Genomic DNA, 23735 nt, shown 5'->3' with positions numbered 1-23735 from the left:
AGCTTCGCCCCACTCACCATCATTCACCCCGTGGATATGCTGTGATTTTTTTCTAAACACATTTTGGACAAGCTACGACGGTGTAGTGGTTATGATGCTTGAGTGCTGGCCCTAAGGTTACGGGATCGAATCCCGGCCGCGGCGGCCGCATTTCCATGGAGGCGAAATGCTAGAGCCCCGTGTACTTAGATTTAGATGCATGTTAAAGAACCCCAGGTGGTCGAAACTTCCGGAGCCCTCCACTATACGGCGTCCCTCGTAATCATGTCGTGGTTTTGGTACGTGAAGCCCTGACAATTATTATTTTTAGAAAGAACGAAAGAAGTGAAATCAGAGGGCTCGTTTTTTTTTTTCTTGGACACAACATTAATAACCAACAGACAATCAAGCCAAGGAAAGCATAGCGGGCGTTATTCGTGGTAATTATGATATAAATGCGGAGGAATTAATGTGGACGAAAAGATAACTTGCCGCCGGCAGGTATCGAACTTTCAACCTTCGAATCACTGGAATTAAGAAGGCGGAAACAGCGATTGAAACTACTTATCCAGATGTTACATGCAGAGGTGAAAATAAACAGGGACGATTATCTGACACGCTTTCCCTAAAGGCTTCCAAGAACATCACGCAGTACATTCATACAACCAGTAAGGGTTCGAACAGACTTATTCCGCTTTTCCTTCTTTCCTGATGCTATTAAAATGTTTGAAGTTTGAAGTTTAGCTTCTTTCTGATACAGAAAGGGGAGTAAAAGCTAAAGGCCATATTGCCTGACAGAGGCTCTTACTCCTATGCGCATTCGACATGCATGTACAGACGGGTCCACTGTTAAAGGGAACACTTGCGTGCAGGGCATGCTTGGATTTCGCTCTCTTGCAAAAACATAATGGCTTAGATTTGCATAAGACTACTGGCGGTTGACAGTTCTGCCTCTTTTTGAAGGACTCGTTCAATCCATGAACAATGTTTGCCTGTTCACTTGCTGTTAGAGGGCCAGCAAAATGAAAGGTGCTCATTGGAGTGCTCCCTTTAAGAGTTGACCGTACTGTACATGTTTTCGATGCCAGTACAAACAATAGAGCAACCATAGAAATCAATTAAACATGCATGCACATAATTGTCACTGCAAATAAAGCAACACAGGTCGACATCATACATGAAAACACTTCATGATACTTCATGAAAACAAACGTATCATACAAACACTTCAAGAATATATACCTAACGGATTAAATTGTGAACTTTCAAACTGTAGCACAAACCCCTCAAAAAAACCATGTATATGCGGTGTACATAAAAAATTAGTGAAATATATCTTATTAATAAGTTATCGTGGAATGTAACAAAAAGTTTTTACAAATTGTTCAAAGCGGGATGCATGAAAATCTATATGATGCTCAACACTGATCAATAGCCGGGGTGCTTGATACTCTAGGTCCTGACGCCTGTAGTGGGATGAATTACCGAATGGTGTGGTGTAAAAGAATACTTTGACTGATTTAGAGCTTAGTCTTGATACACATTTTGCTCACACTGTATAGCTTATTAGTATTTCTGTGTGTAACTGTGTTTCCTTACAAATCTTCTATAAGTCATAACTATTATGCTGCAGATGCTATGAGTTGAAAATGTGTGCCTCTGTGTTTCTTATACAAGTGTGCTATATGTTACAAACAACAATACAAATGTTGTTCTACAAATGCTCTTCACTTGTTTATTTTCGTACAACTCACTTCCTCACCCTCCCTGTAACCACCCTCATGATAGGGTTAGCAGTATGAATAAATAAAAAATAATGCGTCCGATGCTCTACCAATTGAGCTACGGTGCCGGTCGTCCTGTGCATTTAAACCTGGGAGTGTTAGTCAGCGCCGCTCGTAGCCATGACAGCGAGTAGCCGCAGTCGCTGCTCGTAGCCACACTCGCCGTCATGGCTACCAGTCGCACTGACTAACACTCCCGGGTTTAAATGCACAGATATACTCGATAAAGTGGGCAGGAGGACGAACGCCGCCGTAGCTCAATTGGTAGAGCATCGGACGCGTTACTAGAAGCTTGCAGGCTCGGTCCCTGCCGGCGACAAGTTGTCTTTTCGTGCGCTTTAATTTCTTGACATTTATATCGTAATTACTACAAATGACGCCTCGTATGCTTTCCTTAGCTCCAATGTCTTTTGGTGCATTAATGTTTTCTTAAAAGGGGTAGAAATAACAGCGACCATAAAAATCACTACCGCATGAGTGCGCTCAAAATCACACGTGCTGTGGTTGCATAAAGTTACTTCAGCAATCGCTTCTCGCGTTCTGACGAAGCCCAAGCAATTAATATTCCCGAGTCGCAGTCCGTACTTAATCCTAAAAAATAACACAGACAGTTCGTCGGATATTCGATTTCTAATGTCCATGAGTGCGGAACGTCCTGGATGCAGAGCGCTTTCAGTTGCCCAGTTCACTTCCAATGACAGTTTAAAGTCGCGTTTAGCAATAGGCCGTCTGCAAAATGAGGTGCCATATAACAGTTTTCCCGCCAGTTCCAGCCACGTATCCAAAAGCCTTTTGAGTGATGCAAGCGCCAAATTAAATTCAATTTTGGGAGCTGGAAACACACCTTGGTCGCCACGTTTTCACACATCATACTCGAACGTCAGCGGCAGCGACGTTGCAAGATATTGATAATTTCGTTCATATCCAGGGAACACGAAAATAGCCAAAAAGTAGCAGAGTAGCCAAGCCGTATTTTCTGCCGCCCTGGGCCTAAAAAAGTAGCCAAATTGGCGCAAAGTAGCAAACCTGGCAACCCTGCTAAGTAAGTTCCTGTTTTACCTCATTTTGTGCCACTCCAACGAAAAAATAATAATGATAATGATGCTAATAAAACGCCAAATTGGCTACCAATGGCAGGATCGGACATAACTCTTGCTGCATAGTATACAGCAGTGCCTGAACAATAGGAGTACTTTGTTTTTCTTTTATAAATAAGACAATTTCTGAACATGCCAATTTCTTTTTCTTTTTACATATCGCACGATTTGTGAAAATGCCAATTGCTAGCTTTCCTTGCCAAAGCCGTTAATTTTCGTAGCAGTTCAAGAATATTCGTGCATAATCCACGTGTTTCATTTGTTTCATTCAATGGTAAACGACTGGACATGTTGGCAAAGATATCTTTTGACACCAGCGCGACGTTCTACATAAGAAATGTTGCAAACACAGTGTTCTTTCTTGTCCTTTCTTTCATTTATTATGTCGATCGTCGCGTTCCTATGCCAATATGTTTCTGGCATTCTTCTTACGTGTCAGCTAGTGTGTGCATTCTCGCATTCTTCCTTCGTATCATTCGTATCAGCTAGCAAGACATCCGTGTTCTCAAATTTAAGTGCACTTTAAAAAACTCGAGGTGCTCAAAATTCATTTGAGGCCTCCATTATCGCGTGCCTCAAAAACATATCGTAGTTCTGGCGCGCAACAGCCAAGGCAATAAATACAGTAATCGAGTTGTCCACGAACATTGTGGTCTGTACTGCGCGAACTGCATTGCTCCCTTCCGACTCACGTCTACAAGTTATGCTCCCTCTTTTTGGTAAAATCTGAAGCCCAACGTAAATTGGTGTTGTTTCTTTGACGAATTGCTGCACACTGACAAACTACTAACACATAAGCATCGTAACTGTATACTTAGTAAACCTTCAGAATTATGATATATTCTGCATTTTAGGTAGAATGAAATAAGACTGTTGATTTCTATGTACTATCTGTATTGCTCACGTACGTGTTGGATTATTTATATTTATCATCGTAGGAAACCGCTGTGTTAACATATGACAGATGTTACAATGTACGTTTCATGCAAACGCCATCTGATTGGTCTTCTTTCCTGCAGTACGTTTTCAAGAAGAAATAAATAGAGTGTATAAATCTAAAACATACGTGCACACTGGTGCAAGGGTCGAGAGACAAGAACAGACAAGGGAGACAACAGAATCCCAACAGTACCACAGAAAATTCCAACTAGAGTGTACTAGAACAGGGGAGGGCCCGGAACGAGCCTCGAAAAGTGAAGCCTAAACAGGGTCAATCCGCTTGCAGCGCTGCGATCGGTAGTCTGCAATGTGTCGTCGTTTAAGAGTTGCGCGCCGCTCCGGCAAAGTGGTGCAGGGGTAGAACGCCCGCTTCCCTCTCAAAAGGCCCGGGTTCGATTCGCAGTTGTAGATGGTGGGTTTTTATTCTTAGTGTCACCTTTTATAGCTGTGTTGGTTTTTTACTTTCTTTCTTAAAACTAGCGTCGTTGCTATGTGTTGCTACAAAAAAGTATCGTAAAATGTGAAATCTCGTTTCTAGTCCCGTATTCGCGAGAATCTCGGAGGCCATATACTTTATGTTTTTGTTCAATCCCGGGCGGCGGCGATGCAAATAACTGCACTCACTGACAAATTTCTTCTATTTTACTTCACATTTTGCGTTACTTTTTGAAGCAACACGTAGCAACTGAAGCTAGCTTTAAGAAACAAAGGAAAACCAATACAGCTATAAAAGGTGACGCTAAGAATAAAAACCCACTACCTACAGCTGCGATTCGAACCCGGGCCTCTTGAGTGGGAAGCGGCCATTACACCCCAGCACCACTTCGGCGAAGCCGCGCGCAACTCTTAAACGACGACACATTGCAGACTACCGATCGCAGCGCTGCAGGTGGATCGACCCTGTTTGGGCTTCACTTTCCGTACGTTGGTGCTGCGGCCGTTCCGAGCACTCCCCTCTTCTAGTACACTCTTATTCCAACAAAGTTCCAACAGTTCCGTTCGTTCGTCTACGGTGCCTGCTCTATTCACCTTCTTTTTGTGTTTAACAACAGCTAGACATTCGACATTTGTATCACCTGCCTAAGTACGCAATTCATTAACTGAGAGTGACATAGCTGTTTGCGTCCAAGGGTAAGCTGAGATGCAATCAAAACGTCCTCGTCATTTCTACAGTCACCAACAGCATATGGGTCTGACAGTGGAAGACGTGCTCATGTGCACCAGCACGCTTGGTCACGTGTACGCCTTCTTCAACTGCGTGTGCAAAGCCATCGTCCAGGGAGCTACGTGCGCCTTCCTTGAGAAGGCAGACACGGAGGCAACTCTCGAAGCATTCCAACGGTTCAAGGCAAGCAGTCCCCTCCTGTGTCATGAACGAATGACATCACTGGTCACGTGTCCCACACTTTTGTACAATATAATATATACGTGACGAAAAACAGGCGGCAAAGATACGGGGACACCTTAGCAATTCCTCCTATGTATTCGCCGGTGTCCGCGCTAAGCACGGTGCCATATTTGGCCCGTTGCCTTCTGGATCATCAGCGACGCAGCCGCTACGATCTCAGCCATTTGCGGTACCTGGCAACTGGAACAAGCTACATCGGCGAAGATGTCGCAAGGCGCCTGTTCCGCGAGCTGAATCTCAAGAGCTAGGTTCAAAGTGAGTTTCTCTAGTACACCCATTTATGCCGAAGATCCAATAATGTCTGCGACGTGAGCTCGTTTCGCAGGAACACCGGTGTCGGCGTCGGCGGTTGTGAGCTATAAATCAGTGTATTCCATGAGCGAAAGTTCGAGATAGATGCAAATAAATAAATAATAAAAATCTTCGGTTCGGTTGGGAATTGAACACAGGACATCTGCGTGGCAAGGAGGCGTTCTACCACAGAGCTACACCAGCGCTTGAAACTGCTTCGGGAAAAAATCCTATCGTAATGTCGCGTAGTGCGAGGAGACTCCTTAACGCATGCAATATTGCGTGGCAGAAGCGTAGAATCGCGCCAGGCGTCAAAACATGTGAATTGCGCAACGAGTGGTTGGTTTAAAGACCCAACAATTACAATGTGCACAAGCATACTTAATCATCATTTCCAGCAACAGCATCAACTAAGTGTACAGGTGGGCGTGTTGCCTTACGGACGTGTAGTGGGTACTTCGCCAATTCGCAAAAGAACCAATTATGGCGTAGTGGGCACTTCGAAACTGTACTTGCAGTAGGCATTCTAGAATAGTTTGAAACGGCCAATATTACGCGCACAGACGTTCGTTCCTTTCCTTGCGGCACGTTTCATGGGTCCACCGAGAAGCGAAGCCAGGCTAGAATTTGAGGAGGCGATGCGAACGGTGCCTGATTACGCTATGGCGTTTTTACTCTTGAAGACGAAGCTCAAGCGTCGTCCCAGTTTGTTTGTTGTTGTTTTTCACCAACAGCTGCATTATGGCTCACTCGGACTCGGACTCGCCAAACTTTTCCTAATCCGGACTCACTCGGACTCAGACTCAGTATAATTTTTCTCAACTGGACTCATTCGGACTCGGACTCACAAGAATATAATTCACTCGGGCTCACTCAGACTCACGGCTTGATCTGAGTCTTATTGAGTAAACTCATGAGTCCGTTAGCCTATAATTAGCTTTTTCTACCATAGTGTCAATGCTCATTAACACCAATATCTGACATAATCCGTGCTCGGCTTGGCACCTTTTGATCTCGTACCTTCAAGTACGAGTTGTCAGAGAGAGAGAAACAAAGAGAAAAGGCAGGGAGGGTAACCAAGCTTTGGCTTGGTTGGCTACCCTACACTTGGGGTGGGGAAAGGGGGAGTAATAAAAAGGAAAGGGTAGAGAAGAAAGAATAAGAGTAAGAAAGAGATGCAAGTTTCAGAGTTTGCAATTCAATAAGCTGCACGGTCTGTCTTCTGCTGCACGGGGGCGTCTGATGCAGGGTGTGCCCGGTGTTCTTTGTTTGTTAAAAACGATGGTCTTTCTTGGGATACTTGAATGCAGAAATTTTTGTTGGTCGGTCGGTCGGTCTGTCTGTCTGTCTGTCTGTCTGTCTGTCTGTCTGTCTGTCTGTCTGTCTGTCTGTCACACGATTCAGCCACCTGGCCAAAGGTTAAGCACTCGCTAAACACCCAGCCATCGTGAACTGGTGGCTGTGTTCATACTTGTGAACTTTGTGAATTAAAAAGCAAATATTACGCATATCTGAGGCGCAACATCAATACGTAAGTATTATGTGGTGTGTTCCTTTGCTAGAAAATACATAGGTACGTAATTCTAAAGATCCTAGTGTTTCTTAGGCTAGGCTGAAATTGCGACGCTATGCACGATAAAGACCTCTGCTGACGATATGGTGCTGCCACTGTGGGAATCGAGCGCGCCCTCCCCTTTGGCGCCTCGTTCCCCAGCTAGCGCGTGTGTTGGCCCCGCGCGGCTCGAGCGCCGGGGACCGCCGTTAATCGGCGGTATGGCGAGACCACGGTGGCAGCGCCAGGCCTCTTTGTCTGGTGCGAGCCATGCGTCGGCTTCCCGGCGCGCGGGCACGCGTCCGGGCATGCCTCGACATGCTCACACGCTCACCCCACCAATCTAGCTTACGTCACTGCGCAACGCCTGTCCTCATTGGCCGCCAGTGACAACCCCCTTCCCCCTTGAGCTCGCTTCTGTCTGGCGCGGGCTTGCCCGCGTCAGATGCTCTCAGGCTAGCACGAGAGGTTGACGCGCTGCTCTAGCAGGCGGCTTCTCGTTCGTGTGCTCGACCGCTGCCCTTTGTGTGGTAGTCTTAGCGCCGCTGGCAAGCGTACTCGATCGGTCTTGCGGAGTTCCCCTTACGGCCTGCAAGCCTGTGACTGTCGTACTGTGCTGCATCTTGGGTTAATAAACCCGTTGTTGTTGTTGTTACCCTGCCTCGTGCGTGGTTTCTGCGCCGTGTCGGAGAAAACGACGAACCCGGCCGCAGCGTCGTCGCACGCAGCGGCAGTGGAGAACGTCGCGTCCCTACACGGTCGCGCTCGTAGGTAAGCCTAGTGCAAACCTATCTCCACACCACCTGGCAGTGACCCTGGGAACAGTATCACGGGTGGCCGCGGATGAGACCAGGACTCATATATATAGTACGGACGGCAGAAGACTATCGTCTTTCGACGACATTTGCAGCGAAGCTTCCAGATACATGGCCACTTTTTTTTTCCACATCACCAGTGGGAGCAGAAAAGGGCCACTTTGTAGGGCGCGTCTCAAGGGCAGTTTTCAAATTGAAAGAAAATTAGGTGCGTTGCGTGATAGAAACACGCTCAAGCTCCTGCGAGATTTGCTTACCACCAGCGGTGAATGGTGTATATAAATAGCTCGCCGTTGTTTCGCCGGCGCATGCATGGGGCATGGTTGAATTGTCTAATGCAGCGGGCTGGGGAGCGAGGCGTGAATGTTGGTGGATGTGTGTCAAAAGGTAAGCTCACTCTCTCATGCTAAATCAAGTTTTATAACTCTTGTAGAGGCAGTTGAAACACCACACAAGTTGGCGCTATGTTTGCCCACACTTCAACATTGTCTGACTGCGAAACATATTCTGCGATACGCAGCAAAAAACACTCGACACATTCAAATTTGATGCGCACCTTTAGCAGCAGAAACCTCGCGCATGCGACGGCGTAAAGCGCGGAAGGAACAATTACCTCCATGCTTTATATCTACATACATTGACAAAATGGCGTCCAAGTGTACCTGCTGCAGAAGACAGTTGCTCCTCGTCTAACTGCAATTAGCTTGGCGCGACTACTTTCTCCGTGGTCGCTACAATACAAAGACGAGACCCAGAAATGCGATCTGCAGTAAGCAAGGCAAAAATAAATTGCGTAGTAGCTCTTTGCCGAAACCTCCCTGTCGGAATCGTTTACAGCTGTGAAAACCGGCTACCGCTACATCACGAGCCCTATACTTGGGTTGCACGAGGTTCCGGTTGTAGGTACAGTCACATGTTCTGCGTGATAAAGCACAGTGATATGTGAAAAGTAGAAACAAAGAATAGCCAATGGGTCCTCGGTAAGCGCTTATTTTCATGTGAAACCCGCTTGCCAGCTGCGCCGCCATTTCCAGGCCTTTTGTAATAGAGATGGCGCTCACCATCAACAAAAATTAAGCGTTCCACGTCGTTCCTCGTTTTACTCTCGCGGCGTTATTGGTGTAAATGAGAAAGAATACCTTACACGTTCTCCATGCCTTCTTGCATTGCTTGAACAGGAAAAAAAAAATCACAGCATATCCACGGAGTGAATGATGATGAGTGGGCGAAGCTGCGGAGGTTCATCGATAAACCGTGAATCTTCCGTGAATTCTGCCCAGTACATCATCACCGACATGAGATCGGGCGCGTTTATACTAAAGGTTCGATGAGAGTTATGACGACTTGCAGCTCACTTTAATTTTACATGTACGCTGTGAATTTTCATTGTTTAGAAAACCATTGCTTTAGAAAACACCTGGCGTGTTTCGTTAAGCAGCTGGCGTCTTTTCGTTTTGCTTTAGAAACATCTGGCGTTCTTTCGTTTTGCTTTTACAAAACATCTGGCGTCTTTCGTTGGTTTATTTCATCAATCAACGGCGTTTTGAACAAAATTTTTATTGTTTATTCACGCACAGGAGAAATCTCACCAGGCACTACCTTGGAGGTAAACAATGGCTGCTGATGGGAATGAGAGACAGAAGAAGTCGGCTTTTAGCTAACACTTACACTTCTACTAACGTTTCCTACTGGAACATGCCAATGGCTGCTAATGGGGAATGAGAGACAGAAGAATTCGGCTTTTAGTTAACGCGCACGCTGCGAATTTTTTATTGCCAACAACGCACAGGAAAAATCTCCCACCGGCACCAACTTGGAGGTCAAGATCTGGTACTAGCGTTACGACTGGTTACGCACTACGACTACGACAACTACGAGGGACGAACGGGTGCCGCCTTCAGGAGCTACGCCCCTAAATCTACGCTGTGTATACCTAACGAAGACAAATAGTGCAGCGGCAGGAAAGCGTTGGCATTTATTATTCCGGTATACTTCTCGGTGTAAATGAAGATGAGGTTCGAGTTAATATCTCGTATCTGGGATGGGAAAAAGTTAGCGGTACTGATCATCCCGAGTAATTCGCTTCGAAGCTGTAGGAATTACGCGCGGTAAAATTTTACAGAAAAGCAGTGTGGCGGAACTGCAAATGTGTCTAATAAACGATAGCTTAACACAGCCATGTCGTTGGTATTTCGCAGGTTATTCAGCGTACAAGTGCCCTTTATCCACCACGACCGGTTCGGCAAGCGCCCACGGTTTAAATGGAGCGCACATTATTACATGTTAGTGCTATAGGTGACGGCGCTCTGCGACGATAATATGTATACACATACAATTTAAACAACACGTCAGTTTTAACGTTTCAAATGATACCTCAATGCATACGCTAGACAGCGGTCTTACCTACAACATCGAAACAGACTCGGTTCTTATAGTAACGAGTTTTAGTAAAAAAAAAAACATTGACGTTGCAAAGGACGAAAGCTGTGATGATTCCTCACAGCAGAGGCGACATATCCTTTATGAACAGCAATTTTCACGTCTATCGCTTACGTGTTTATTGGTGTGACGCAATGCCCTTTTATGACTGTACCATTAAGTCTCATCGTGACTGGGGCGTTAACATCAGCTCAGTGTGTACAAGACATTGTAACACTGGCTTCAACAAATGACAGATACAAAAAAGTCACAGTTGCGCCGCAAGGGCGAAGCAATGAATACGATAGCAAGAAATTGGAATATCACACGAAGAACGAGAAGCAGCTTGATACTGGCAGCACGCCGCTGAAGCACAAAGAAGGACGCCCGAAAGGAACGCACAGGCATGCACAAGGCTAGCGTGATCTAACAACTATCACAGTTGTTACGTCTTTATGCTTGAGCAACGCGCTGCAAGTGTCGACAATGGCGAATCAGACGCTCCTTAGATATTTCTTTTTCTTTTAAAATGCGGCGCGTGGAGTGACCCCCTGCGTATCCTGCCACGCGGGGGCGTCTGATGCAAGGTGTGCCCGGTGTTCTTTGTTTTTTTTTTTTTTAATGCGAAGCATCTTTTGCTCGGGGCTGTGTCCGGTAGTGGTGGTGGCGGCCGCGCTCCACTGCGCATGCGCATCCCCTCCCCCCCTCTCTCCTCTGCTACGCTCACCTCCCCCCCCCCCCCTCTCGCGCGCCTCAGTCTCTCCTCCTCAGCGCCGCGATGAGCGCCAGCGCATGCGCGTCCCCTCCCAATCTCTCTCCTATCCTTCGCCCCCCCCCCCCTCTCGCGCGCCTTATTCCCTCTTGCGACGAGTAGGCAGCAGCGACGCCTCCGGCGTCTTGATGTGGCACGAGCGGCCGATGGCCGCCTCTGCTTCTGTGGCTCTAGACGCGGGGCGCTCCTGCTCTCCTTCCCTCGCTGAAGAATCCCACGACGACACCAATGGCATGGACTGCAGAGGGGCAGACGCACATGATCTTGCGACTTTGCGGGAGTCGAATAAATCGGACGCCGGCAGTTCCACGCAGCGGGAGCTAGATGAAGACTAGAAGATAGTGCTGATTCTACGCCAGAGGAAGGCACAGGCTCGAGAACGCAAGAAAAAAATTACACCATCTCCCGCGCAAGCGAACCATCTCCCCGCTGCTTCGCATCCACACATGGTTCCATTTAGCGGGAGATGATGTAATTTTTTTTTCTTCCACATCACCAGTGGGTACAGAAAAGGGCCACGTTTTCGTGCGCGTCTCAAGGGCCGTTTTCAAATTGAAAGAAGGTCAGGCGTTAAAGAAGGTGAAACACGCACACGCTCCTCCGAGATTTGCTTACCACCAGCGGTAAATGGTATATAGAAATAGCCCACCGTTATTTCACCGGCGCATGCATTTTACATGCTGCAATAAAGACAAAAAAATCATGGGGCATGGTTGAGTTGTCTAACGCAGCGGGCTGGAGAGCGAGGGGTGGATGGTTCGAATACCCGGTCGGGTGCTTCGGAATTTTTTCTTCTGCTTTATTTTTTTTTGTGCCTTCTTCATATCACACGAAGAACGAGAATATATATATATATATATATATATATATATATATATATATATAGGTATAATACAACAACTCATCCCCCGAAGAAGGGAGGGCGCCTCCCGAAACTGTTGGGAATTAAATATTTATATCACTGTTGACAACGCCTCCGTTGTATTATACCCATTACCCGAGAAGAACTGGCCCATTGAACCATATCTACACTTATATATATATATATATATATATATATATATATATATATATATATATATATATATATATATATATATATATATATATATATATATATATATATATATATATATATATATATATATATACAAAAATCAGCAGAGTGTTCGTATAATTCCTATCACAATAAAAAGAAAAAAATTGTTATATTTGCAAGAGATAGCACAACGTTTCTAATTATACTATAAAAGTTATGAGGAGGCAGAATACAGCAAGATTTTAGAAAAAAATACATATCATTATGAATACAAGAACTCAATGCGCGGTCCACCTATCTGTCCTCAATTCTTCATCTACGCTTTCGCTACAACTATGTAATGAAAAAAAAAACACCGGCCGTAAAAACACATGTAGCAAAGTCAATCGCTTTCCGGTTGACTCATGCGATGGGTTGCATTGAATACGTAGTTCAAATGCACCAGCTGCACAGGAACACGTATACAATCCAGTCAAGCTGCTGAGCAATTACGTTTCCATGAAATGTCTGGCTGCAACACTCGGAGCACAGGTCATTGCCGAGAACGTAAAACCAGTCCTGCGTGACATTCGTGCTGGCTGAACTGAGGAGCGACTGTCTTAATCAAACAGAGTAAGGCCTCATTTCTCGTGTTTTCGATGTGCAACTTAATGTACTGCCTTCCTTAACCATGTATTTTAAAAACTAAACTAAAGCATAGGTGAGAAACTAACTTACATTTTTGTACATCCAAATGTCCCATATGCGACAGAAGGAGTGATAGCACAATGTTACAAATGCACAAAAGCACAAGAAGGAACTAAGACTAGCTACATGTATTAACAGTGTCGTTAGGAACAATGGACCATTCCCTATTTCATTACTGTGTATCCCCCGACGCCCTAACGAGGAACCAAACTTTTAACAACTTCAATATACCTCCCACCAAAAACGCCTATAGCAAACGTCTACTACAATATACCGGAGTGGAAGTTTGGAATGGCATACCGCATTTTATAGAGAATACCCAGAACTTTTCCAGATCACTGAAAAAATGCTAATTTGAAGTAATTTTCTCCGCTTGACTTGACTGATACTTTGGGTTGTAATGTTTCATCATGTATATAGTATATATTGTCCTTTATGTGTTTTGTGTTTTATTTGGAAGACGTTTCAATACCCTTGTTCTCTTTATTAAGCTATATAAGGGAACTATTATAGATACTTGCAACTACAAGTTTCATTCTGCAGTTCTGTGCGCCACTAATAACCAAATTTTTGTGTTTACTACGAGTTATGTACTTCTTTTATTTGTTCAATCGAATTCCAGTGACTGTTGTTAGCAGATAAACATTATTTCTTGAATGATGATATCAATTTGAATTGTTTACTTCTGTTTACTTTATATAAAACTATTACAGTTTCCGGTATGTATACTTCTAATGGGACCCGCACTAGCCTTTGGCTATAGGACCATACAGTTCGTGCTTATTTTGTATAAGATATGTGTGCAATAAAGAACATTCATTCATTCATTCATAATTAAGCAAAGTTCTGTGCAATAGAAACATGGACAAGAAGAGAACGAGGACGGGCGCAGGACTCTGCGCCCGTCCTCGTTTTCTTCTTGTCCATGTTTCTTAGCGCATCACCTTGTTTAATTGTGTAAAGACTGACTCGCCCAGCAACTTGCATTATTAGAAGAGTGATAAATGTCGCTCAGCTAAGAATCCAATGAAATCATTTCAGTTGCGTCTAAAGAGGTCCCTTAGATTGATCAGCAATATAACCAATAAGAGCGAAACCGCTCAATTAATTGTAAATAATAGATTACAACCAACAATTAAGCCTATATTTTTCAATGTGCCCCACAGATGGCTACTATAGTGAAGAGCCCATTTGGTGATTGTGCACTTGATTTTCGCAAGAACTTCGGCGGCTACATCCTAGAGCACCTGCGCCTTAACTCAAACTCTAAATTGGTGAGTAATATTCTTCCTATAAGCTACCCTGAGTAACTAAAACAAAAAGGTAAATTTTAGGTATTTCCTTTTTGTAGCTGTGTGTAATAGCATGTGCTGTCGCCACAGCAAGTCGGGGCTTTCGTGTCTATAAAGAGGATAAAATTAAAGAAAAACGCTGCATAAACCACCTACTGTCGCAGTAAAACAGCGCCGGCGTAAACAACAGACCAGACGTGGAGAGAGGCCCGTAACACGTGTTACGTGTCTTTTTCCTCGTCTGGTCTGTTGTTTTCGCCGGCGCCGTTTTACTGCGAATATGAACCAAATAGCCCAAAAGTACATATTTAAACCTATTGTGACTGTCGACAATGAATGACTGAACACTTTCAGAAAGCTATGATATGTCATTTGCGAAGATATGTCAGAGACATATGCCACCTACGAAAACACAACGTGAAAAACGTGACACCTTGTCAATTTGTGTATAACTCAGTCGTTAGGCACCTTGAAATCATTCCAGAGAGAAATCATGCACCACATGTATGCCCCTCGCGAAACGCAATTGATAATGGTCTATGCGGGGCCAAGATCACCTTATACGCAGCTTGTGCCTCGTTACTGACACTCTGCGTTAGGCAGGTTCCTTTGTTTCCTTTCTTTGCGCCACCTCAATGCAACAACATATTAACAATAAACAAAAGGGGTCACCGATGGCAGGACCGAACATCTCTCTTCCCGCAAAGTCCCGCAGTGCCGGAATCTTTGAGGCACTTTGTTTGTTTGTTTGTTTGTTTGTTTGTTTGTTTGTTTGTTTGTTTGTTTGTTTGTTTGTTTGTTTGTTTGTTTGTTTGTTTGTTTGTTTGCTTGATTGTTTGTTTGTTTCTTGCTTTGTTTGTTATTTGGTTTGTTTGTTCGTTTGTTAATTTTTTTGTTTGTTAGTTCAATTATTTGTTTCTTTCTTTCTTTCTTTCTTTCTTTCTTTCTTTCTTTCTTTCTTTCTTTCTTTCTTTCTTTCTTTCTTTCTTTCTTTCTTTCTTTACAATCGTACGCATTACGAAAATGCCAATGACTGACTTCTTGTTAAAGGCGTAAATTTTTGTAGCACTTCGAGACTATTCGTGCATATTTCATGAGCTTACTTTGCTTCATACAATGGTAGACGACGACGTAGAATAACAAGCACCGACCTATCTTTAAAATAAAAAATTTGCGCAGCTTGCATTCAGTCGCGCAAATCTGAGGCAAAGCAGAGCTGATTACCACTCGGCTAGTCCTGGCTTAACTAGGCACCCGCGAATTCACACGCCGATGCATGAAGTGTTCGCGCGATCGCATTGTAAATCACGAGTATTGGCTTCCACGTTGTCTTCTTGCATAGCTTTCACAGCGTTACACCTGGTGTATGAAACGGAGTATAGGCACAGCGATGCTTAACTTGGCTTGACGTTGCCGCACCGGCATGATGATAATTTCTCGTCTACACCGCGAGCCGGACAAACCACCGGCCCCACTGCTGGGGCCTTGTTCACAAGAAATGAAATGCTGTGTATGGCGTCGGTTATATGGGTTTCGTGATGTGACGTAAGCAACGCGTGTACTTGGGGGTAGATTTCGCCTGAGTTGCGTTTGAGCGTGTTATCCGTTGTCTGAATGTGAAGGAATTCCAGATGAAGCCGTGCAGTTTTATTCTTTTCTTGCCCAATTATATTCGTGCAGTCCCAGTCGATGTCGTGGTTCGGGGATACTGCGTGTTCAGCCAGCGCGTTTGTTGCCACGATCTTGTTTCTTACATTATAGCTGTACTGCTGAATTCTTTTTCCAATGTCGCCAGTTTCACCGATGTAGACGTTGTTACAATCAGCGCAAGGAATCTTGTATGCGACACCCGGGAACTTCTTTTAAAGCTTGTCTGTTTTTCGAGTTGCATCTTTTGTCAGCAGCGCGAGGCTCTACATAAGAAATGTTGTAATGACAGTCCTCTTTCTTATCCTTTCTCTCACTTATGATGTCGATCGTCGCATTGTTATGCTAATTTGTTTCTTACATTGTTCCGTCGTGACACCATGCGCTTTTGGACGCAGTAGACAGCACGGTTTTCGGGATCGGCCGCCACCTCTCTACTACTACTACTACTACTACTACTACTACTACTACTACTACTACTACTACTACTACTACTACTACTACTGCTACTACTACGTGTGTGTGTGTGTGTGTGTGTGTGTGTGTGTGTGTGTGTGTGTGTGTGTGTGTGTGTGTGTGTGTGTGTGTGTGTGTGTGTGTGTGTGTGTGTGTGTGTGTGTGTGTGTGTGTGTGTGTGTGTGTGTGTGTGTGTGTGTGTGTGTGTGTGTGTGTGTGTGTGTGTGTGTGTGTGTGTGTGTGTGTTGACAGTAAGGCAAGAAAGACTACCAGAGGAGAGTTTCACGTCGTTACTGCCTTTTCTGCCTCCTAGATAAATGCCACATCACAAGCCGAGAAAACGTACGGTGAACTGGCCACTCAGGTGGAGGCCGTCCATGGTGCCCTGGAAAGCCTGGGCGTCTGCGCCGGTGACAAACTGTGTCTCATCGCCGCCAATCGCCTCGAGCTCTTGCCCATGCTCGTGGGCGCCGCCTGTGCAAATGTCGGTGCCGCCTACGAGAACCCGGGATACTCTGTCGGTACGACTCGAAATCCGAAAAGCGATATACGAATTCAAGGAACAATCATGTAGTCACATAGCTGAAGCTTCCAGCTAGCAGCAAAATGCTGTGAGCTCTGTGAATAGGCTGAAGGTTGTCCGCGTCTCAGCTGGCTCGTCAAAAAACAGCTGTAAAATTAATAAGCCTAAATAAATGCAGAACAGCAAGGCAGCCCCCTGATGATATCCAGTTATACCTCTTGACTCGATTTGTGCGGGTTGCATGAGAGTTGCAATAGAGATGCAAGGTGTACCACTGTCAAATTACGAATAATAAGGTATCAACCAGCATCGGCCGTCGTGTGTTCCTGAAACTCGTTTTGAATGAAGGAAATGAATTCAAGGAAAGGAATTCTGTTTGACGCAACCTTAATGGAAAACTCGTCTGCGAATTTCATGGGGGTGCATTAAGGCTGTACATCAAAATACAGTAAAACCTCGGTGACACGATCACGGCTCGTACGAATTTCGGGATGATACGAATTTTTATGTGGTCCCGGCCAAGGCCCATTAGCCTGTAATGTATTGGAGTACGGTTGTTGCGAACCGATTTTCACCCCGGGACGTTTGATACGAACGTACGCTAGCGCGCAGGTACGAACAGTGCATCAACGGTGCGTCTTGCCTCAGAGATTGTGCGCCCGAATCTTGTAGGCCGGTATGCACCTTCACGTTTAGATTACAGATGGCGTTGACGTCGCGTTTCTTTTTTTTTTTTTTTCAACGCGTGCACGCGTGCTGCTAAACTCGAGGCAGCAGCGTCTTTGTACTGCGTTAACACGTGCCTGCCACGTCGATGAAAGCCATGTCCTCGCAATCAGACGTTCTATGAAACGAGACTGAAACTTGGGCTGCGGGTCCATCATGAAGTCCCATGAAAGGTGGACGAAGACCCCAAGAGACGAAGCGGACGGTCTTGGCGAAGGAGTTCGGCCTCGAAACGCACGCGCACACCTGCCAACTGTCCGATTTACACGAGGGACTCCCAAATTTTGAGCAAACATCTCGATTGTGCGGGCACGGCCGTAAATCTCCCCAAGAACGCCCCCAACACCACCATGATAAGAAAATAACAGCAACAAAGGACAGCGATCCTAAAATTTTCTGGCCTTCACCTATCGCGTGCAAAGCGCTTCTTAAGTTACTTTTGCCGCAGCACTCTATCGTCATGCAGGAAATCGTGATACGACTAGCAAGGGGCGGGTAGCGGTCACTCGTCACAACACATCTGGTTCATTAATTACACACGCGCGCTCGCACCGTATATTTACGAGTACAAGTACGATCGCTGACGTGTAATAAGTTTACTGACAATCATTCAGAGCTGTTGATGACGTCGCTGTGGCCATAAGAAACACTAAATCAAAAGATATACCAACTTTCTTTTGTTGCATACTAATTTTCCATGTTTTCTGGTGATACGAATTTCGGATGATACGAATATTTTTGGTAACCGCACAATACTCGTATCACCGAGGTTTTACTGTAGTATATGATTACGAATATGCAAAACATGCAGCGAAAAACGTGAGAGCATTGCGTTCGCTTATCAGCACGTAAATCCATCTCCTTCGCAGATGTCCTCATTGAGTTGATGAAAGGCATCGAGTTCACTGTCATTTGTTGCGACGCAAGCAACGTGGACTCAGCACTTGAATTTAAGGCGAGGCAACCAACCATAAAAGTAAGTGAGAGCCTCTATTTGTATAGGAATGAAATTTCTATTTTTGTCAACGTGCCTTTTTACTGTACCGAATTTTACGAAGACATTCGCTGCAGGATTGAATTTAGGGAGAAGGGGTAATAATTGGGAAAAGAAAGGAATAAATGTTTACTTGAACCAGGGTGTCGAAACGGAACGAAAACCGAAAACGAACAACAAAAAAAAACGATATTTTCGACCGGCACGAAAACGTAACCGAAATTTTATCTATTATTTCGTTCCGGAGTGAAACCGAAATTTTTTCAATCGTTTTTCGGTTCACGAGAAAACTTCGCAATCCGGAGCAACTGAGCTCATGCAATGTCAGCATATCTAAGGGTACATTATTAGCGCGTACCTCAGGCAGGAATGCCAAGGCAAAGACATGTTGAAATTGTGCGAAAAACGAGAATAGTGGCAACCAGAGATGTTTATATTAACGCAAGTGGACTTTTGCACGTCTGCCACGTAGGCCAGCGTAGAGAGGGCATTGTCGGCGCTGAAGTTTCTTACAGCGCAAGTTCTACCCGAGCCCTCTGCGTGGCAGTCGGGTCTTCCACCACAGTGCCATGCTGGTGCTTGTAACTTCTTCGCAAAAATACTCTATACAGGCGTCATGTCGGGCAAGGAATCGTGTTAATACGTATATGTAATATAGCGTGGCAGAAGAGTAAAATAACAACCACTCATCACACAATGCTAATAGCGCAAAGAGTGTGTTGTTTAATACTTGCCACCAGTGTTGCGGAGTTGCCCCACCAGAATTGAAATGACTCCTGAATCATTCCACATTTTCGCGACCCCGGAATAGAATGGGGACAACGCTTGGAGGAACGGAATGAGAACGGAATTAAGCGCCTTTTGCACGGAATGAAATGGGAATGGAATTGCGTCTTTTTCCGAAAATAGAGCACGTTTTCCTCTACGTGCTGTTTTTCAAACTTCAAACATTAGTAAGTCAGAGTCTCGAAATTAACAATAAAGCAGTATTTTTAAAATGGCTTGGCTGAGAACAAGCACGGTACATTTATAAGCAACGCGCCTACAGAAACCAAGGCGTAAGTTAGTGTACAAACAAATGCGTTATCTCAGCAGATACGGAAGGGAGAAACAAGTTACCCCTGCGCGTTGGTTCCCATTGATACCCCCACACGAAAGCGGCGAATACTCTATGCACAGACTGATCTTTATCTCACAAGCAGTTTAGAACCTGACGCACGTAAATACCCTTTGCGACAAGGAAGACATTACATACCTGCGCACAGGCGAACACAGAAAGTTCTCCTCACCCATCCATGCTTGCGAAGCGCGCTTGACAAGCGTGAGTGCTGACTAGCAGTGCGGCCCAGTGCTCCGTATTCGATACAAAGACACAAGGTTCCCGAGCGGTGCACTGTTCCAACTAATACCAGCAGATCTAGAGGGTCTTATTCCCCATTAACCAAATCCTAGTTTTCTCCATATTCACGACCGCTCCAGACGCGTGGCAAAACTGCTTATTCTTCTTGAATTCTACTTGTGTCAGCATAAAAATACGCTATATCGTCATTTCAGCATTAACACATTTAAGCATAAACAATATTAAAACACCACCATTCGTTCAAACACACTGACCATAGGTAGCGGGAGAACTGCCCCTATGGGAATTAGTAGGGTGGTTGTACTGCACAAGATATGTCACCAAGCTACTATCCCTCGCCCTTGGTAACGTGTTTTGCGTACTTTTGCAGTTATTAATGCATCTGACGACATCACCTTTATGGGGCGTTCATTCTTAACTCGATAAAACTATCAAGATGCCTTTCCTACGTTGAGCAATTACAGGAATGGAATTGAACTGCCCGGCAATTCTCAGAGTTCAAATGGGCTAAGTTTTTTTCATTCCTAGGAATTGAAAGGAATGGAATTGCGGCAGGTTCTAATTCCCCGCAATGGAATTGAAAGGGTTTGGAGGCGCCCATTCTGCAACACTGCTTCCCACCCACTGCAAAGTGCTCAGCCATAATTCTTTATCATTAGTCACAGCACAAAGTGCACATAATGCCTTACAGATGTGTATAGCCTGTACCACGAGACGCTGAAGAATGACGAAAAATGGCATAGTGGAGATGTTTAGAAAAACATCTCCACTACATTACAAAAATTGGGATGATTTATAGCGTAGTGGGTACCTTGCATGTGTACTTGTATTATTGCCCCAAGAGTCTACAACGGGCTCTACAAGGTCCGCTCTTCCAGCATTCGTTGTGACTGTGCTGTGTCTTCCGCGCAGGCCTGGCGATCTTTTTATCAGAACAGCGGTCTCGCACATCAGAGTACACTCAATGACGTGCTGCTTCTGAGATCTTGCTCACTCCCTTGACACAAAGCAATGAGCCCACTAAAAAAATTCGTATTTCTCTTTTGAGAAAATAAGTACTATGACTTTGAAATTAATACTGATTTGTGTTAGTTGGTAGGAATTCGTGGTAGAGTTACTTGTGCTTCTCTTAAGAACGTGTTTTACTTTGTCCCACTTTCCTAAGAGGAGGGCAAGTAACTACATCACAAATCCAATGTTATTTATTATTACCTTAAGTTAAAATTTTTGCATACAAAAGAAACGTTACGAACCGTTACGGAACATTTTTTTTCGTTCCGGAACAGAAACGGAACGAAACTTTTTGCGGTGGAACGAAACTGAAACCGAAACGAAAAACATTTCGTTCCGACATCCTGACTTGAACAAACATCCAGTTTGCTACCCAACACAGGGTATGGGGAGATTTGGGACGTTAAACCCCAGATATTATTATTATTATTAAGGGTATGGGGAGAAGAGAGCGGAAAGCTTTAAAAAAGACAGAGAAAGACGGAGATGGGCATAGTACATACACATAGTGCACTGTTATTCACAAGACAGGATGAATCTTGCCGACAATACACCCCGTGACGTTAGTTCGTGGTTAGTAAGAAACCCAATAACGCAGTCCTACTGCTGAGACGACTTTTATGTTCGGTATTCTAAAATGATTTGTCACGATTGTCTGCCATCTAAACGCACTAGCGCAGCCATAAACACTTTTCTTCGAACACTGTGTCGAGGACACTCGCACAATTCATGTTCACGTCCACGTTTCAGCACATCATTGCACTGGGCGAACCTGCGAGCGTGCCAACTGGCGCGGATGGAGTTGTGATATCGTGGAGCGAGTTGATCGAGATGGGTACCAAATCATGCCTTCTGTCAGCGCCCTCCGTCGAGTACCAAGCGAACCGCATCTGCTACATGCGTTCCACTAGTGGCACTACAGGAAAACCCAAAATGGTCGTACATTTCCACGATTCACTTGTGGCCAGTGTGCAGGCTAACAGGTGACAAATTGTTCTTTCCCAGTCTTTTGCTCTAGTATGGAGCGCAGTTTGTTACCCATGTCGCAGACTAATGTTCAGTCACCTATGATGAGATGTAAATCAACCTTATATTCAAGAGAGCGTCTTCTTTGGCCTGCTACAACTGCGTTCTAATAGAGGGTAGGTTCCCAGATTTTCTGACAAAAAATGCGGCCTCAGCCCGAAGACAGAGTAGAGTGCTTGTCTAAAGGTGGAGGCTTCAGATACCGCATTTACTTAGCAGCACCAGCTTCCACTGAGTAATATCGGATAGTGTTGGCTAACTCATGACTGATGTCGGCCAGTGCTGCCTACTGTTGTCTAGGTGAAGACTTCTGCTGGCAATAGATGGCTAAGTGGTTGGCGATGTTGACCAGTGGTGACTATCCGCTGATATAACACTAGCATTGTTTGTATTATGAGACGACGCCCAGTTCGGTAATCGAAAGGTTATATTTCAATGTCCCAAAGCGGCGCAGCCCGCGTGACAGACGAAGATGATGATTACAATGGTTTCTGTACAGATGAAGATGAACTATATAGTCAGCGCTCACACTATTTTCCCCCTTCGCGAAAGCGGGCAGCAGGTTAAGGGTAGGAACGCCGAATATATGGTTTCAGGCGAGAGACATGAGCGATCTCGGTGCTGCGGCGACGACGATCAGTAGCCGCGCTGGCTGGAGCGACGCGATAGTTCACGGCAGATGTCCTTTCCAGCACGGTGTATGGACCGAGATATCTATGAAGAAATTTTTCACAGAGCCCAGGGGTACGAACAGGTGTCCACAGGAGGACTTCGTCGCCTGGACGGAACGAAACAACTCGACGTTTCGCGTCAAAACGGGCTTTCCTCTTGTCCTGAATGATAGCAGTGTTGGCGCGGGCAATTTCACGGCAGCGGGCGACGCGAGCAGCGAACTCTTCTGGAAGGGACGAAGATGGAACAGAGGGCGTGGATAAAAATGTGGTGTCCAGAACAAAAGTCGGTTCACGGCCAAACACGAGGAAAAACGGGCTGTAATTCGTCGTGCGTTGTGTGGCAGTATTATATGCAAACGTGACGAAAGGGAGTACAGTGTCCCAGTTTTTGTGATCTGGCTGAACATACATGGATATCATGTCGGACAAAGTTCGGTGAAAACGCTCTGTAAGACCATTTGTTTGCGGATGATATGCTGATGTGGTCTTATGTACGGTGTTAGAGGCCTGGAGGACTTCAGCAAGAACATGGGAAAGAAATGTCTTGCCACGGTCACTAAGGAGAACCCGAGGGGCACCGTGGCGCAAAATAATGGCGCGCAGGACAAAATCGGCTACTTCCGAGGTAGCACCAGAGGGAAGAGCTGCCGTCTCCGCGTAGGCGAGTTAGGTGGTCCACGGCAGTAACAATCCAGCGGTGACCGGCTGGCGTAAGCGGGAGGGGTCCGTATAAGTCGATGCCCACGAAGTCAAAGGGAGCGGACGGGCACGGCAGAGGTTGTAAAGGGCCTGCGGGAAGAGATGTGGTACGTTTTCGGTGTTGGCATGACGCGCAGGAACCGACGTACTTCGCCACACTTGTTGAGAGGCCAGGCCAAAAGCACCGAGTTTTGATGCGCTCGTAAGTCTTGTGAAAACCCAAGTGGCCAGCTGTCGGGTCGTCGTGCAGGGCTTGTAAAACCTGGAGACGAAGTGAACGAGGGACGACTGGAACCCATTGGTTACCGAGAGGGTGGTAAATGTGCCTACATAACGTTCCATCTCGAAGTTTAAAACGTTCAAGCTGTCGTCTTAAGCGGCTGTTGGGGTCACGGGATAAGCCTGTAAGCCGATCGATGATTGTGCGGCAGTATGTATCTGCATGTTGGAGCGAGGTGAGATCTGTGGATGAAAGAATGTCCACTGAGGCAACGGACTCTCTCGGACTACCGGCCGTCTGCTTGGTCACTTGGCTGGTTGGTGATG

General features: G+C 45.4%; 1 protein-coding gene across 1 annotated transcript in view; it reads left to right on the top strand.

The window, feature by feature from the left end:
• Positions 1 to 23735, top strand: part of LOC125758584 (uncharacterized) — a 32969-nt gene that overhangs the window by 4950 nt on the left and 4284 nt on the right. The window contains exons 2-4 of the mRNA XM_049415904.1: positions 16490 to 16697; positions 18295 to 18401; positions 21541 to 21773. Coding sequence (XP_049271861.1) covers positions 16490 to 16697; positions 18295 to 18401; positions 21541 to 21773 — 548 coding nt within the window. The remainder of the gene's footprint in view (positions 1 to 16489; positions 16698 to 18294; positions 18402 to 21540; positions 21774 to 23735) is intronic.

Source organism: Rhipicephalus sanguineus, chromosome 5 (assembly GCF_013339695.2).
Source record: "Rhipicephalus sanguineus isolate Rsan-2018 chromosome 5, BIME_Rsan_1.4, whole genome shotgun sequence".
In the NCBI taxonomy this organism is placed as follows: domain Eukaryota; kingdom Metazoa; phylum Arthropoda; class Arachnida; order Ixodida; family Ixodidae; genus Rhipicephalus; species Rhipicephalus sanguineus.
Note: the sequence above shows the minus strand (reverse complement) of the source record. Positions and strands in the feature narration are given on the sequence as shown.